The following is a 14856-nucleotide window of genomic DNA, read 5'->3' on the forward strand; positions in this document are numbered from 1 at the left end:
TGAACTCTGGGCTTGGGCACTATCCCTGCATTCTTCAGCTCAAGGCCACTGCTCAAGCCACAACGCCACTTCGGGTTTTCTAGTGGTTTATTAGAGATAAGAGTCTCATGGACTTTCCTGTCCGGGCTGGCTTTGAACCATGATCCTCAGACTCAGCCTCTTGGGTAGCTAGGATTACAGGCGTGAGCCACCGGTGCCCAGCTGATCCATGTATCTTAAGCTGCCCATTGTAGCTGGCATGAAAGGCATGCACTACCATGCCCAGTTGAGATGTATGATCTTTTATTCCCAGGCTGCAATCTTTTAATCTCTACTTCCCAAGCAGCTAGGATTATAGGTATGTACCACCAGTGCCTTCCAGATAATTGCCTTTTTAATAGCTGTAACATACTATAACTCTAAAATAAAATCCCTGGAGAATTTAGAAGGGTTCTGAGCACTAGGAATAAAGATGAGGGAGCCCCAGGAGACTGTGACTTGCCAGATTTTTTTTCCCCCCCAAGACAAGGTCTCACTATGTAGTCTCCCAAATACTGGGATTATACGTGTGCACCACCATTCTTAGTTTGCCAGATGTTGCTTTTGTGTGTGTGTGTGTGTGTGGCACTGGGGTTTGAACTCTGGGTCCTGTACTTGCTAGGAAGGCACCCTGCCACTTGAACCATTTCATCAGCCATTGCCAGACATTTCAATTCCTTTTTCCTCTTTCGTTTTCCTTAGGACCAAATAATAAGCTGAGCAAGCTCTGACCATTGGCCTTCCACTCACCAGGATCTTCTACCTAGCTCTCTCTTTGTGGCCCATGTGCTGCATCCTTAGCCGTCAGTGTGCAACCGGCCCCCAACGCAATGTGTGTTTGTCAAACCATGGAAGTGGGGCAGTATGGCAAGAACGCAGGTCGGGCCGGAAACCGGGGAGTCCTCCTGGAGCCCTTCATCCACCAGGTGGGCGGACACAGCAGCATGATGCGCTACGACGACCACACTGTGTGCAAGCCCCTCATCTCCCGGGAACAGCGCTTCTACGAGTCCCTCCCTCCTGAAATGAAAGAGTTTACCCCTGAATACAAAGGTTAGTCACTCGGCATTTCCATGAGAGTAGCAACTTTGTTTGGGTTTATGCTTTCTTGGCTCGGTTGTCCTGGTTTTGTCATGTGATTGTAGGTCTGTGTGCTGTACAAAATGAGTGCTGACAGTCTCCCAGCTCCCAGGATGGCTTGTGTTGAGATTTAGTGACTGACTGTTTTGTTTTTTATCAACAGGAGTGGTCTCAGTCTGTTTTGAGGGGGATAGTGATGGTTACATCAACTTGGTGGCCTACCCTTACGTGGAGAGTGAGACTGTGGAGCAGGATGACACGCCCGATCGGGAGCAACCTCGGCGCAAACACTCCCGCCGGAGCCTGCATCGTTCAGGTAGTGGCAGTGACCACAAGGAGGAGAAAGCCAGCCTGTCCCTTGAGACCTCGGAGAGGTGAGAGAAGGGGGAACAAAGCTGCGGGTGCAGGTCTAATTCTGAGGGCATAAGCGCGCAGAGGCAAGCGCACCACCACAAAATGCAGTGCCCTAGAGAATTGAGTATCTATCCATACAGTGCACAGAGATGTGCTTAGCATGAACCTAAGATATGGATGGAAACATCCAATGTCCATCAGCTGGTGAATGGATGAAAAAATAGTATGGAAAATTATTCGTCCATTAAAAAAAGGATTGGAGTACTGATACGCTACAACATGAACAGATCTTGAAAGCATTAAGTAAAGGAAGATAGACACGACACCACATTCTACTGTATGATTGTTTATTTAAAAAGATTAGGAAGCCAGGCTCTGGTGGTTTATGCCTGTAATCATAGCTACTCAAGAGGCTTTCAATCTGAGGATCATAGTTTAAAGCCATCCTGGGTATGAAAGTCCATGAGACTCTTATATCCAGTGAACCACAGAAAATTGGAAGTGGCTCTGTGGCTCAAAGTGTTAGCCTTGAGCAAAAAAGCTCAGGGATAGTGCCCAGGCCCTGAGTTCAAGTCCCACTACTGAAAATAAATAAATAAAATAATTAGGACAGGCAAACCCATATATAAAGAGAGCAGGCGAGTGTTAGCTTTCTGTTGGTAAAGGATCATTAGAGTTAGTGTAAAAGAGGGTGGCTACTAATTACAAAGGGCTTGCTTTTGGGGTGAAAAATGATTCTGAAAATTACAAACTTGTGAATATCCATACCGAAGGGGGAAAAAAATCCCACTAAATGGTAAAATCATGTGGACTAACAATAATATGAGCTTCCAAACCAAAGTGAAATAAAAATTATACAGTTAATTTTATTAAAAAAGTCTTAGCAAATAAAGTATTCTGCGATGTGTTTGGAAGTTGAATTTAGGGTGTGCACTGTGGGTGTAGCTCAGTGGTAGAATGCTTGTCTGGCATACATGGAGCCACTGTGGGTTCCATACCTAGCACTGAAAAAAAAAAGTGATAAAGTTGAAATTGGGCATTTTCTTACATGTTAGATGTGGTAGTGGGTTCAGTTCATTGATCCATACTGCCCATCCCAGCTCTCAGAGCTTTTTCAGGACCCAGAGCATCCTGGTGTTCTTACTCCCACCAGGAAGAGGTCCCTTGTATCAAGAAGACAGTGCCCTACTTCATACAGAGTCCATGTGACTCGTCCCACAGTTCTGGAGGGCAGAGTGGCATTTGATACTGCGGTTGCGCTGCCCCGCTGCTCTGAGCCACAGGCTTGCTCCACAGTTGTAGGGCATGTGGCTTCAGCAGTGGAGTGCTGCTGTAGGCTTACCAGTGTGAAAACCAGCAATGCCAGTTACTTCAAAAGGTTTGGTTGGAGCATAACAAAATTGTGATAGTTTCACTGTTTTCATTTGGAGTCATCTTTCTGTCAAAACCTCTTGGTTTGATTTATTTTCAGAATAAAATTCTCTTCCTCTAATGGCTTCAAGCTTTCCAGCAAACCTTACTTAGATAAACACAGGTACTGGCCTGCTCAGGGTAGTCCATCTTGACTTTTTTTTTTTTAAGTTGTAGCAAGGATTTATTTTAGTATGACAGAATTAAAGTAGGGAGAAGCATTTCCTCCTCATCACAAAGGAAATGGAATTACTATTTTTTTTCCCCTCTTTCTACAAAGCATTGCTGCAGGTAGACATTTGTAAGCATGATAGCATATACTTAAAAAAAAATTGTATTAAAGGAAGATCTTCTAAATGTTCTATGTAGACCAAAACAGGACAATTATTCCCATCCTTAACAAGAAAATTCCATGCTCTACCCTGTGTATTTATTGTGAATCTACATCTTGCCTTGTATAGTTTTTGTCATAAGATATGAATGTTGATCATGTAATTTTATACAAATAATTATTTTTTCAGGCAGTTTTCAGAGACACAAGAGCACTACTCCAGATTATTGTCTCACGTATCTGGGCCTCTGTGCCACCTGTTAGCAGAGCCTGAAGGAGGCAGGTTAGACTTGATCTGACCCTCCTCTCCCCTGTCTCCCTGATGATAACTGGCCTAAGTCCCTTAGTGATGTGTGTCTGTATGTGTGTTCTTCCTTTCTAGCTCCCAGGAGGCAAAGAGTCCAAAGGTGGAGCTACACAGCCACTCAGATGTCCCTTTCCAGATGCTAGATGGCAACAGTGGTGTGAGTTCTGAGAAGATCAGCCATAACCCCTGGAGCCTGCGCTGTCACAAACAGCAGCTGAGCCGCATGCGCTCAGAGTCTAAGGACCGAAAGCTCTACAGTATCCTTGTCACGTCTCCTTCAGTAGTGCTTTCAGGTCTATGGAGCCTGTGTCATGGCTATCTCTGGAGCCTGACTGAAGTTCTCTTCATTTAATAGATTTTTCATCTTCTTTATCTTGTGTGTGTGTGTGTGTGTGTGTGTGTTCATGTGTTCGTTTGTATTGGCACTTGAACTCGGGGCCTTGTGAATAGCTTTTGCATTCAAGGCTTGAGCCATATCTCCATTTCCAGCTTTTTGCTGGTTAATTGGTAAGGAGAGAATCATTGACTTTTATGCGCAGGCTGGATCTCAGCCTCCTGAATAGCTAAGATAACAAGCATCAGCACCAGTACCCAGCCTTTTTCTTACTTTGATTACTGTAGTTTTTATTTATTTATATTTATTTATTTTGCCTTTTTGATATGGCAAGAATAAAGCTTAAAATTTGGCAGTCTGTAACAGTGCTGTGGGATATTTTTAAATGGTCCACTAGTTTGAAACCCTGAGAAAATGTCAATATTAAATTCTAAAAAAAAAATTTTTTTTGGTGCTTGAGATTGAACCCAGGGCCTTCTGCATGTTGAACACTGAGATATACCCACAACCTTTTTTTCTTTATTTTTCTGGTAGGATCTTGTGTCTTTGCCCAGAGCATTCTCAAACCATAGTCTTCCTACCTACTGCCTCCTGAGTATTTGGGGTCACTGGAGTACATCACTATGCCTGACTTAATTGCTTTTTCCTCCCTTCCCTTTCCTCATCTTCTCTTCCCTCTTCTCCCTCCCCCTCACTGCCTTCCCACTTCCCTCCCTCCCTTCCTCTTCTCTTCAATGGTAGTAAAGTTTAAACTCACAGCCTGCTATGCAGGTCCTCTACCACTTGAATCATATCCCCAGCCCTCTGGCTTAGTTATTAAAATATGGAGTCTTACTCCTAGGCAGGCTTCCAACCTCTATCCTCTCAATCTGTCTCTCAAGAAGCTAGTATTATAGGCATGAACCACTGTGCCCAACTCCAAGATATTTATTTATTTATAGATATTTAAGTCAAGCATTTTCTAAAATTTTCAATTATGACCGTTAGAATTTAGTTTGCTTTTTTTAAAAAAAAAAATCATGGGGCTTAAACTTGGGGCCTAGGTGCTGTACCTGAGCTTTTTTGCTGAAGGCTAGCACTCTGCTACTTTAAGCCATAGCTCCACTTCCAGTTTTCTGGGGGTTAATAGAAGGTAAGAGTCTCATGTACTTTCCTGCCTGGGCTGGCTTTGAATCATGATCCTCAGATCTCAGCCTCCTGAGTAGCTAGGATTACAGGTGTGAGCTACCAGCTCCTATCATGATTTACTCATTTTTGTAGTAGTGCTATAAAGATGTTTCACTCATTTCTTCGGCCTGTGTAAAGTTCTGGCTTAAGGAGGACAGGTTAACTGATGGTGGCAGGATGTAACAAAATCTGCCAGATCTTCTTTATTGCCTACAAAGAAGACCTAAATAATCAAACTAATTTAAAGAGATCAGTAGGGCTGGACACTGGTAGTTCATGTCTAGATGTTGGTGTGTGTCTAAGTATCTATATAATTGTTTTAACCACAAAATTTGTTGAGAAATTAAAGCCAGAGGTGTGAAATCCTCATTTAAGAGTCTATGAAGTAAATCTAGTTTGTGTTAAACTTCGTTGTGCTTTTTTGGGTGGGATGTACAATGAGTTTTGTTGTCATTCTTCTTGACTATGGCCCAGAATTCCTCCTGCTTGAGAATGTGGTACACCACTTCAAGTACCCCTGTGTACTGGACTTGAAGATGGGCACTCGGCAGCATGGAGATGACGCATCTGCTGAGAAAGCAGCCCGGCAGATGAGGAAGTGCGAGCAGAGCACATCTGCTACACTGGGGGTCAGGGTCTGTGGCATGCAGGTAAGTCACCACCACTTGAAAGCCTAGCGCTACCACTTGCATGTTTTAGGTTGGGCCCATACCTGCCTGCCACCCATGCCAAGTGTCCTGGCCCCACTCTTCCAGAGGCTCCTCGAGAGGGTGAGTTCCCCACAGGGTGCTGAGCATGTCCTTGTAGATAGGATCCCTGAGTCCTGCAGTCTTACCTGTTGACAGATGCAGATTTGGCAGGTGCAGATTTGTTGTGAGAGCTTGACCTGGGGACACGTTAAGACTTGCTGGTCAGCAGCTAGTAAAGACTCTAGCTGAAGCCAGACACCCATGGCTCATACCTATCGTTCTAGCTACTCAGGAGGCTGAGCTCCAAGGATGGGGCTTGAAGCCAGCCCAGACAGGAAAGTCTGTGAGAGAGATTCTTATCTCCAATTAACCACCAAAAAGCTGAAAGTGGATCTGGCTCAAGTGGTAGAAGGCTAGCCTTGAGTAAAAAAGGTCAGCGCACCCAGGCTCTGAATTTAAGCCCTAGTACTGGCATGGAAAAAAAAACAAAAAACCGTCTAGCAAGTGAGCCCCACAGCTGCTTAGAGTAGGACTTCAAAGATAAAGGCTTTAGGCCAGTGCTGGCCTGTGTAATTGTGATGGGAAAACCCTGGGTAAATGTAGCCTACGCCTGTTCCAGTGGAGGAGCTGCAGGGCCAAGATTGGTGGTGCTCACCCTGTTTGTCTCCTGGAATTTCAGGTGTACCAGCTGGATACAGGTCATTACCTCTGCAGGAACAAGTACTATGGCCGTGGGCTCTCCATTGAAGGCTTCCGCAATGCCCTCTATCAGTACCTACATAATGGCCTGGACCTGAGACGTGACCTCTTTGAGCCTATCCTGAGCAAACTGCGGGGCCTCAAAGCTGTGCTGGAGCGGCAGGCCTCCTACCGCTTCTACTCCAGTTCTCTGCTTGTCATCTATGATGGCAAGGAATGCCGATCTGAGCTGCGTCTCAAGCACCCGGACATGGGGCTCTCGGAGGGGGCACCACTCTGTGGGCCCAGTACCAGCCCCAGCAGCACCAACCCTGAGGCTGGCCTCTCCTCTCCACCCAAAGTGGATGTCCGCATGATTGACTTTGCACACAGCACGTTCAAGGGCTTCCGGGATGACCCCACTGTGCATGATGGGCCAGACAGAGGCTATGTGTTTGGCCTGGAGAATCTCATCAGCATCATGGAACAGATGCGGGACGAGAACCAGTAGGCCCCGTCTTGGGCTCCAGGCCCCCTTCCTCTCCACCGCAGGCAGGGACCACTGCTCTGAATGTGCCGTGAGGACACACAGACTTGCTTTTAAAGGGTTATATTTCTCTTTGGTGTAAACTAAAAGAAATGTTTTTAGCTGTAGCCTGGAATCCATATATATAAAGTGAAGGAGGGCAGAAAACATCCGTCCTCTCAGCCAGGCTCCTCAGCTCGGTGGCTTTGATTGCTGTGTCCAGGCTGACTTAGGAAAGAAGAGGTGCCCCTGGTGGGCTTGGCAGCGGAGACAGGATACCCTTGGACTTTGGTTCCTCTTGCCTAGTCTTTGGGGGGTCTGTGGTTGCAGGGCCCTGCTGCTGATGAAGCCCTGGGCTGGCACAGGGTCCTTCCATTTCTTGTTTCCCAGAAGTAGAGGGGACTGGGGAGCCTATCTCTTGTAGGCTTGCCGGTCTCATGTTGGTGTCAGCTAGCTCTTGAACAGAGGCCCTCAGGATACCCCAGGGCGAACTACAAAGCTGGACCCATGCTTAGGTCCGATCTTGGTATGGGGCTGGATTTATGAAACTGAGCTGAAGCCAACTGACAAGAGGGCAAGCCTGGGGTTCCCTAGCCACCAACTGGCTCGTGAACCTGTTCCTCCTCTGCCCCACAGCCCCAGCCAGCCTTTCTCACCAAGATCTCTTGCTAAGAGAGGCTACTCCCTTCTGCTTCACGGGGACACAGCTCTGTTTTCCGAGGAGAGTTGGTGTCCCCATAGGTCTCAGGGCCTCTAGGGGCTCTGGCCCAGACAGTATTTCAGTTCTTGTGCTTGTGGATGGGAGTCTCCCTCCGTCCCTCCATCTAGTTTGGGCAGCTGTGCTGCCTGTGGATGGGCTGCTTCTCCTAGGGTTCAAGGGCTGTGGTCCGCTCAGGGTTGTACACTTCCCCAGGCCAAGCTCAAAGCAGGAGCCCATTATGGGGAGCATTCCAGGCCCTGAGCTTGGAAAGGGAGAACTTTAACCTTGTCTGCTTTTAGGACATCGGGCCCTGGTGCAAGTGCCCAGATTCTGCTAATGGGAGCTTTGTCTGCTTAATCCTAGTCAGTTTGTTCATTTGTCCACCTGCCAGCCCCCTTCTCATGGGGAGCCTTCCCTTAGGGTGTAGCCTTGCTTGTTAGTATATATTGATTTCCGTCATGCTTTCCTCAGCAAAATACTCCTGTTTCTGATGTGAGTGAGCTTTTGCCCCTATGCCCTTCCTCAGAAGATACCACCTTTTTATAAAGTCCTGGTAACAGAATGAATTGCAGGTAAAGTTTCCCTGCTTACTTAACACCTTCCCTATGGGTCTGGAGTATGGCTTTCAGTAGTGATGTTGGGACAGTGAAAATTCAAGGAGCGATCTTATCCCATGGTTCTAGTCTTTTTTTTTTTTTTGCTGCCAGCCCTTTTGTGACAAAACCTGCTGTCTGTAACACAGGCAACAGTGGTTACACTACACTCAGCCATTGTCAAGGTTAGCACCCTCCAAGCCTAGGGCCACTGTCTCACTTTGACATGTCCCTGTTTGGGCATTCAAGGTAAGCCTGCCAGCCTGTGTCTGTGAGAGGCATTGGTAAATGATGGACAAATTCTTCAGTCCGTACAGATCCATCCTTGACTGATTCAATCTCTTGGACTTGAGACTCCCCTGTCAGTGGTGGGCAGGTTCCCATTGCTTGGGCCTGGGAGGTACAGCTTTGTCTTTTGTCTACACTAAGGAAGAGCTGCTGTCTTCCCATCCCCTGTGGCTGAAGCCACAGAATGATATGGCAGAGAAGACAGTTGTTACTGACCCAGTCTTCCCTGGCAGGATAGAGGATAAGTTTGCCTTATCCACTCTGGAGATAGCTGGGGATGTGCTGTGCCTCCTTAAAATCGGGGAGCAGATGCTGCCCCATTCTGTGCTGGTCATAGTAAGGGAAGCTATACTCACTTATTCTGCCTTTGGGATTCACTGCTTTTCTCCAGGACAGGACCCCACTTTTCAGCACTTTTGATACCTGGTGATGCAGCCTTGTTGATTTGCTGGGTGGTGGCAAATGTGTGGGCACACATTTTCTGCCACTGCTTACTTGCTCTCTGATCCAGGCTACAGCCTTGTCCCTTCCAGGGCCTGCTTTCCCAGCCCCAAATTGGGACCAAAGTGCAACTCGGGATCATGGGCTGGGGAGCCCAGGTCACCCATGCAAGTTTTCCGCGAAGCCCCTGCCGACACCAGTCCAGCGTGAGGGGAATGGGGTGGGGTAGGTGGTGCTTACAGGGGGATGGGACCAGTAGTAGCAACTTGCCAGGGACCCCCCACCTCTGCCATTCTCGGCCAGTGGAATGGGGGTGGGGATTTTAGCGCCGCTCGCGCTCGCTCCTGGCCACGTGCACGTTTCCTGGATGCAGATTGCACTGAACTTTGCAGCTGTACAATGTGGTTATGTCGGGGGGTGGGGGGAGGAGAGCCCTGGGAAGGACCTGGTCCTTTTGCTTCTCCGGGGAAATGTAAGACCTCGCTCCCTGCTTCTCTTTCCTGGAAGCTAAGCCTGTCCCGCCGTCCGTCCCGCGCCCGTAGGCCTGCACCCGGATACTCCTCGTGGCTTCGGTTGCGTTTAGGCACAGTTGTGTTTCCTCCAGATCTTGGAAGGGGGTTCGGGCGGAGCCTACCCCTTTCTGTACATCTAGTGCTGCCCGCCCGCTTGTGTCTGAGGTCGTATACGTCCAAATAAAACCGCTAGAAACTGAAGTTTGTTCGGGTTTTTGTAAAAATCCCACAGCTTCCGGGTGGGCTGGTTCAGAACCACCGGCGGTCCGGGCGAGCCGCCTCCCGGAGCCGGGGAGCCTGGGCGAGGCCCGGGCTGGCGGGCTGGCGGGCTGGCGGGCTGGCTGGCTGGGGCCGGAAGCTGCCGCGTGGGGCCGGAGAACCCGGCCTCACCCTTGGCGCCAGCTCCGCCTTCGGATGCACCAATGAGCAGCTGACCCGCGGGTTCACCCCGGTCCCCACGGCAACCTGGAGCGTTCGCGTTTTCATTGGCTACGTCTGCAGCCACGCTGCGCTCGCAGATCCGGCGCCGGCGGCTGTGCCACGTAGGCGGCATCCGATTGGCTCGTCCGGATTACGTCACTGCCCGCGCCGCGTCCGGCCGAAGTTCCGGGCTAGCGGCCCTACAATTCGCGTCGCTTTCGGGGTGCTGGCGGCCGTGCCCCGCGTCCGGACTGACCCGGAGGACGAGCCGGGACTCGAGTTGTTCCGTCTAACTGGTAAGAGGAACAGGTCCGAGCACGGCGGCGAAAGTTGCTCGGCCGAGGCCGACCGGACGGGCTCAGGCACCTCGGCGTCCGGGACCCCATCCCGCCGCCCGCAGGCGCCATGAAGGCGCTCATCCTGGTGGGCGGCTACGGGACGCGGCTACGGCCGCTGACGTTGAGCACCCCGAAACCACTGGTGGACTTCTGCAATAAGCCCATCTTGCTGCACCAAGTAGAGGCGCTTGCAGCGGTAAGGCTCGGGGTCTGACCTGGTGGGAAGAGCGACGAACGGCGCCTGGAAATGAGGGGTGTATACCTTCCGCCTGGAGCCTGTCTGAGTCTCGTTCTGTTCGACAGGCAGGCGTGGACCACGTGATCCTGGCTGTGAGCTACATGTCACAGGTGCTGGAGAAGGAAATGAAGGCTCAGGAGCAGAGGGTGAGTCACGGACCCAGCCCTTTCCCTTGGTCTCTGCTCAGCTTCAGTCCTTGAAGGGCGAACCTCATGGGGTGGCTTTTTCCTTCCAGCTGGGAATCCGAATCTCCATGTCCCATGAAGAGGAACCTTTGGGGACAGGTCAGTGCAGACAGGGAGACGACTTGGATAGGGTCTAAGGCTAGGCAGAATATATGATCTAGCCTAGAATGGGGTCTGCTAAGTCTGGGATTCAGGTTCTCAGCCCCCCAGCAAGCTGATGATCTGCTCCTTTCAGCTGGACCCCTAGCACTAGCCCGAGACCTGCTCTGTGAGACTTCAGACCCTTTCTTCGTCCTCAACAGTGATGTCATTTGTGATTTTCCCTTTCAAGCCATGGTGCAGTTTCATCGGCACCATGGCCAGGAGGGCACCATTTTGGTAAGGGACTAAGTTTTCCTTCTCCTTTGCCATTCTCACAAGGCCCTAGCCTTGAACACTCTCAGTATGTTGTTGAGGGTGTGTGTGTGTATAGAGACCTGCATTATGTTTTTAAGTGTTTAGGTTAGGATCCTTAAGCGGATATTGAATATCAAGGCTCATTACTAGGCTTGTGGTTCCCCTGTGTTCAGGTGACCAAGGTGGAAGAACCTTCCAAGTATGGTGTGGTGGTATGTGAGGCTGACACGGGCCGCATTCACCGGTTTGTGGAGAAGCCACAGGTATTTGTGTCGAATAAGATCAACGCAGGCATGTACATCCTGAGCCCTGCTGTGTTGCGACGCATCCAGGTATATATAGGAGGCAGCTGCGTGGTGGTTTAGGGTAGAGTGGGCCTCTGCTGCCATGATTCTGCTCACAAGCTGCCTATTCCCACAGCTGCAGCCAACTTCCATTGAGAAGGAGGTCTTCCCTGTTATGGCCAAGGAAGGGCAGCTATATGCAATGGAGCTGCAGGGTGAGTCAAGGAGGTCCTCAGGGTGGGGGTGGTCTGTGGCTGGCTCTTAGCCTCCTGATGTGTCCTTTACAGGCTTTTGGATGGACATTGGGCAACCCAAGGATTTCCTCACCGGCATGTGCCTCTTCTTGCAATCAGTGAGACAGAAGCAACCAGACCGGCTGTGCTCAGGCCCTGGCATTGTGGGCAATGTGCTTGTGGTAAGGCCCTTGCCCAGATCATGAATCCCCTCAGCTTTAGGAAGCAAATGGTACACTTCTCTTTATTTAGTGCCAGTCCTGGGGCTTGAACTCAGAGCATGGGCAAAAGCAAGATATGAATCCCCTCAGATTTAGAAAGCAAATGCTTACTTTTATTTATTTAGTGCCTGTCCTGCGACTTGAACTCAGGACCTGGACACTGTCCCTGGGCGTCTTTTGCTCAGAGCTAGCACTCAACCACTTGAGCCACAGCCCTGCTTTCACCTTTTTTGGTAGTTTATTGGGGACAAATGTCTCAGGAACTTTCCTGCCAGGGCTGGCTTCAACCCACAATCCTCAGGTTTCAGCCTCCTGATTAGGATTACAGGCAGGAGGCACCTGCAGCCAGCTAAGTGGCCCACTTTTATCTCCCCATGAATCTCAGGACCCAAGTGCCCGGATTGGCCAGAACTGCAGCATTGGCCCCAATGTGAGCCTGGGTCCTGGCGTGGTGGTGGAGGATGGTGTGTGCATACGGCGGTGCACGGTGCTTCGGGATGCCCATATCCGCTCCCACTCCTGGCTAGAGTCATGTATTGTGGGCTGGCGCTGTCGTGTTGGCCAGTGGGTAAGTCTCGGGCTAGACCAGGTTGGGGAGGTGGGCAGGGAATATGTCTGCCTGACTGACAGGCCTACTTTCCCCCCCTCCCTCCTCGAGGTGCGCATGGAGAACGTAACAGTGCTGGGTGAGGATGTCATAGTTAACGATGAACTCTACCTCAATGGAGCCAGTGTGCTGCCCCACAAGTCTATTGGTGAATCAGTGCCAGAGCCTCGTATCATCATGTGAGGGAGTATGTGGGGGGGCTGGTGGAGAGCCCCCACTTCCTTGTCAGCGGGGGCGGGGGACACTGTCATGACACAGCAAAAGCCCTGGACTTGTGTCTGGGGAGGACTGGATGAGGCGGCACCCATGGGACACCTGCCTTCTCATGTGGACAGAACCTGGCAGGGTACCTGCTGGGCACTCCCCACAAACCCCTCTCCCTCAAAAAGGGCCGGGGCCAGGGTTATATGGAATAATAATTTAATGTTCACTGCACCCCTGACTGAAAGTCAAGCTCAGGCATAATTAGGGCCGTGGCTGGGGTTCCACTGAGGCTGCTCGCAGGTAAGGAGGCGGATGGGCGGGATGAGGGCCATGGGGACAGAGCCAAGGGAGCTCTTAAACAGGGCTCGCCTGGGTGGGTTCAGGGGTGGAAGCTGGTCTGTAAGCTGTGTGCATTAGGCAACCTAGGCAGCTGAGGTGGTGCTTGTGCTGGCTCCCTTGTCCCAGTCCTCTACCGACACGATGGTGGCTTTGCAGAAGAAGCAGTCCTTGTTGTTCATCAGGTGCTGGTTGATGCAGGCTCTACGACAGGAGGGAGGAGGCTGCCGGGGTGCTCCCATGGCCCCAACCCCACTCCAGGGGGCCCACTTACTTGCAAGACTTATGGCCACAGGGCTGGAACACAGCAGAGATGGGGTGGGCATAGCAGATTGGGCAGAGATCCTCCTCGCTGGTGGGCTACAGGGAGGAGCGAAGGGTAGGGTGGTGGGCTGGATATCTATGCCTGTGTGCGTGTGCGTGTGCGCACACATGTCTTAAAAGTGGCATGGAGGGCTGGGCAGGTGGCTCAGTGGTAGAGCGCTTGCCTTGCATGCCCTGAGGCCCTGGGTTCAATTCCTCAGCACCACAGAAGCAAAAAGAAAAAAATCCCTCCTCTTAGTCTGTGGGCAGGTGCCTCGAATGAGCTGCAGCCCACACTGACCACCAAGTAGAGGAGCCAAAAGCCATGGGCTGGGAAGGTGGCTCAGTGGTAGAGCGCTTGCCTTGCATGCCTGAGGCCCTGGGTTCGATTCCTCAGCACCACATAAGCAAAAAGAAAACTCCCTCCTCTTAGTCTGTGGGCAGGTGCCTCCAATGAGCTGTAGCCCACACTGACCAAGTAGAGGAGCTAAAAGCCGTGGGCTGGGAAGGTGGCTCAGTGGTAGAGTGCTTGCCTTGTGTGCATGAGGCCCTGGGTTTGCTTCCTCAGCACCACATAAGCAGAAAAAGCTGGAAGTGGTGCTGTGGCTCAAGTGGTAGAGCGCTAGCTGAGGGACAGCGCCCAGGCCCAGAGTTCAGGCCCCACAACCGGACCCCCCTCCCCAATAAAAAAGTGGCAGGGAGCTGGGCGCTCTGCTCACCAGGGATGCAGCTGCGGCCTGGGCGGATGCAGCTGTCAGGTGTGCCAACATCTGTTCCACTTGGGCCAGCTCCTCAGCGCTGATATAATCGGTATCTGGGTTAGTGGTAGGTGGTGTCAGGCTCCATGTGGCCTCTTGAATTATTCCCAGCCTGGGAGTTTGCTGTGCTGGAGGGTCGTGAATCCAGCCAATCCCAAACGTCTTCCCTAACCCACGCCTGCCCACTTACAGCTCTGCAGGGAGAAGCGCTTCCGGTCAGGGGCAGGCAAGGTAGTGCCAGGTGCTGGGGGCTCTGGCTGCCCCAGGAGATAGCATATGGAACGGAGCTGGAAGCAGGGGTCAGCCAGGAGCACTGACGTGGCTCTCTCTGTCCTATGTAGGGGAGGGTTGCATGGGTTGTCAAAAAGCTTGGGGGGGGGGGGTCTGCCTGAAAGTTGAGTCCTGGATCCCAGTGAGATCCCATACAGCCCAGATCAAAAGCCCAGAATACGAGACACCAGAGCAACATCACCTAACAAAGAGCAGCTTGAAGACATTCTCCCTAGAGTCCCCTTTTTAGCTGAGATTGAAGGCTGCTGGCCCCCTGTGGGAACCCTTTCTGGTGACCACGTGGGGCAAGCTTGGGGAAAGCCGACGCCCCGCCCTCTTGCGGCAGTAGCCAATAGGCGCCTAGGTCCACGCCCCTAGGCCGTCCCGGGGGTGAGGGCTCCGGGCGCCGCGCGCGGCTGGAGCGGCAGGGAGCGGAGCGCAGCCCGCCTCACAGCCCATCCACGCCGAGAGGAGCCTGCCGTTCCCTTCCCCTAGCCATGGGCCACCCAGAGGCGAGCGGAGCTGGCCAGAGCAGCAGTGGGTGAGTGTGGAGCCGGGGGTCCGCGCGGAGCCGCTCCTCCCGGGGTCGCCGCCATGGTCTGGCTGGCGCCGCTGGGCGCCCTGCTGTGCGCGCT

At 51.5% G+C, this 14856-nt stretch overlaps 3 protein-coding genes across 8 annotated transcripts in view; 2 read left to right on the forward strand and 1 right to left on the reverse strand.

The window, feature by feature from the left end:
• The first annotated feature begins 719 nt into the window (after window positions 1-719).
• Ip6k1 (inositol hexakisphosphate kinase 1) lies at window positions 720-7089 on the forward strand. Of its 2 annotated transcripts, XM_013028159.1 has the most exons (6): window positions 720-1071; window positions 1262-1472; window positions 3384-3476; window positions 3576-3757; window positions 5476-5651; window positions 6370-7089. In XM_013028159.1, exons 1-6 carry the CDS (start codon window positions 849-851, stop codon window positions 6877-6879), a joined length of 1395 nt encoding a protein of 464 aa, XP_012883613.1. In that variant the 5' UTR covers window positions 720-848; the 3' UTR covers window positions 6880-7089. The 2 variants fall into 2 exon arrangements, with proteins under 2 accessions (XP_012883613.1, XP_012883614.1); XM_013028160.1 differs by lacking the exon at window positions 3384-3476.
• A 2917-nt stretch (window positions 7090-10006) lies between these two features.
• Gmppb (GDP-mannose pyrophosphorylase B) lies at window positions 10007-12783 on the forward strand. 3 transcript variants are annotated; one of them, XM_013028149.1, is made up of 9 exons: window positions 10007-10382; window positions 10490-10570; window positions 10660-10708; window positions 10845-10987; window positions 11179-11337; window positions 11426-11504; window positions 11577-11704; window positions 12129-12311; window positions 12402-12783. In XM_013028149.1, the coding sequence occupies exons 1-9, from the start codon at window positions 10254-10256 to the stop codon at window positions 12531-12533; spliced, it is 1083 nt and encodes a 360-aa protein (XP_012883603.1). In that variant the 5' UTR covers window positions 10007-10253; the 3' UTR covers window positions 12534-12783. The 3 variants fall into 3 exon arrangements, with proteins under 3 accessions (XP_012883603.1, XP_012883602.1, XP_012883604.1); XM_013028150.1 differs by having other exon boundaries at window positions 10299-10382; window positions 10494-10570; window positions 12402-12671; XM_013028148.1 differs by having other exon boundaries at window positions 10032-10382; window positions 12129-12671.
• Rnf123 (ring finger protein 123) overlaps window positions 12757-14856 on the reverse strand; it is a 28425-nt gene continuing 26325 nt past the window's right edge. For 2 of the 3 annotated variants that reach the window (XM_013028147.1, XM_013028145.1), the window contains 4 exons: window positions 14142-14284; window positions 13913-14007; window positions 13165-13250; window positions 12757-13094 (listed from right to left, as the gene is read on the reverse strand). In XM_013028147.1, coding sequence (XP_012883601.1) covers window positions 12977-13094; window positions 13165-13250; window positions 13913-14007; window positions 14142-14284 — 442 coding nt within the window. In that variant the 3' untranslated portion in view covers window positions 12757-12976. Of the gene's footprint in view, window positions 13095-13164; window positions 13251-13912; window positions 14008-14141; window positions 14285-14856 lie in introns of those variants that run through there. The other variant, XR_001175511.1, reaches the window with a different exon arrangement.

Source organism: Dipodomys ordii, unplaced genomic scaffold (genome assembly GCF_000151885.1).
Source record: "Dipodomys ordii isolate 6190 unplaced genomic scaffold, Dord_2.0 Scaffold107, whole genome shotgun sequence".
Lineage (NCBI taxonomy): Eukaryota > Metazoa > Chordata > Mammalia > Rodentia > Heteromyidae > Dipodomys > Dipodomys ordii.

Coding starts and splice junctions, on each gene's coding strand:
- Ip6k1 (XM_013028159.1), top strand. CDS start 849: ATGTGTGTTTGTCAAACCATGGAAGTGGGGCAGTATGGCAAGAACGCA. Junction 3,477..3,575: donor GCAGAGCCTGAAGGAGGCAG/GTTAGACTTGAT, acceptor CTTCCTTTCTAG/CTCCCAGGAGGCAAAGAGTC. Junction 3,758..5,475: donor TAAGGACCGAAAGCTCTACA/GTATCCTTGTCA, acceptor ACTATGGCCCAG/AATTCCTCCTGCTTGAGAAT.
- Gmppb (XM_013028148.1), top strand. CDS start 10,254: ATGAAGGCGCTCATCCTGGTGGGCGGCTACGGGACGCGGCTACGGCCG. Junction 10,383..10,489: donor AAGTAGAGGCGCTTGCAGCG/GTAAGGCTCGGG, acceptor TCTGTTCGACAG/GCAGGCGTGGACCACGTGAT. Junction 11,338..11,425: donor CTGTGTTGCGACGCATCCAG/GTATATATAGGA, acceptor CTATTCCCACAG/CTGCAGCCAACTTCCATTGA.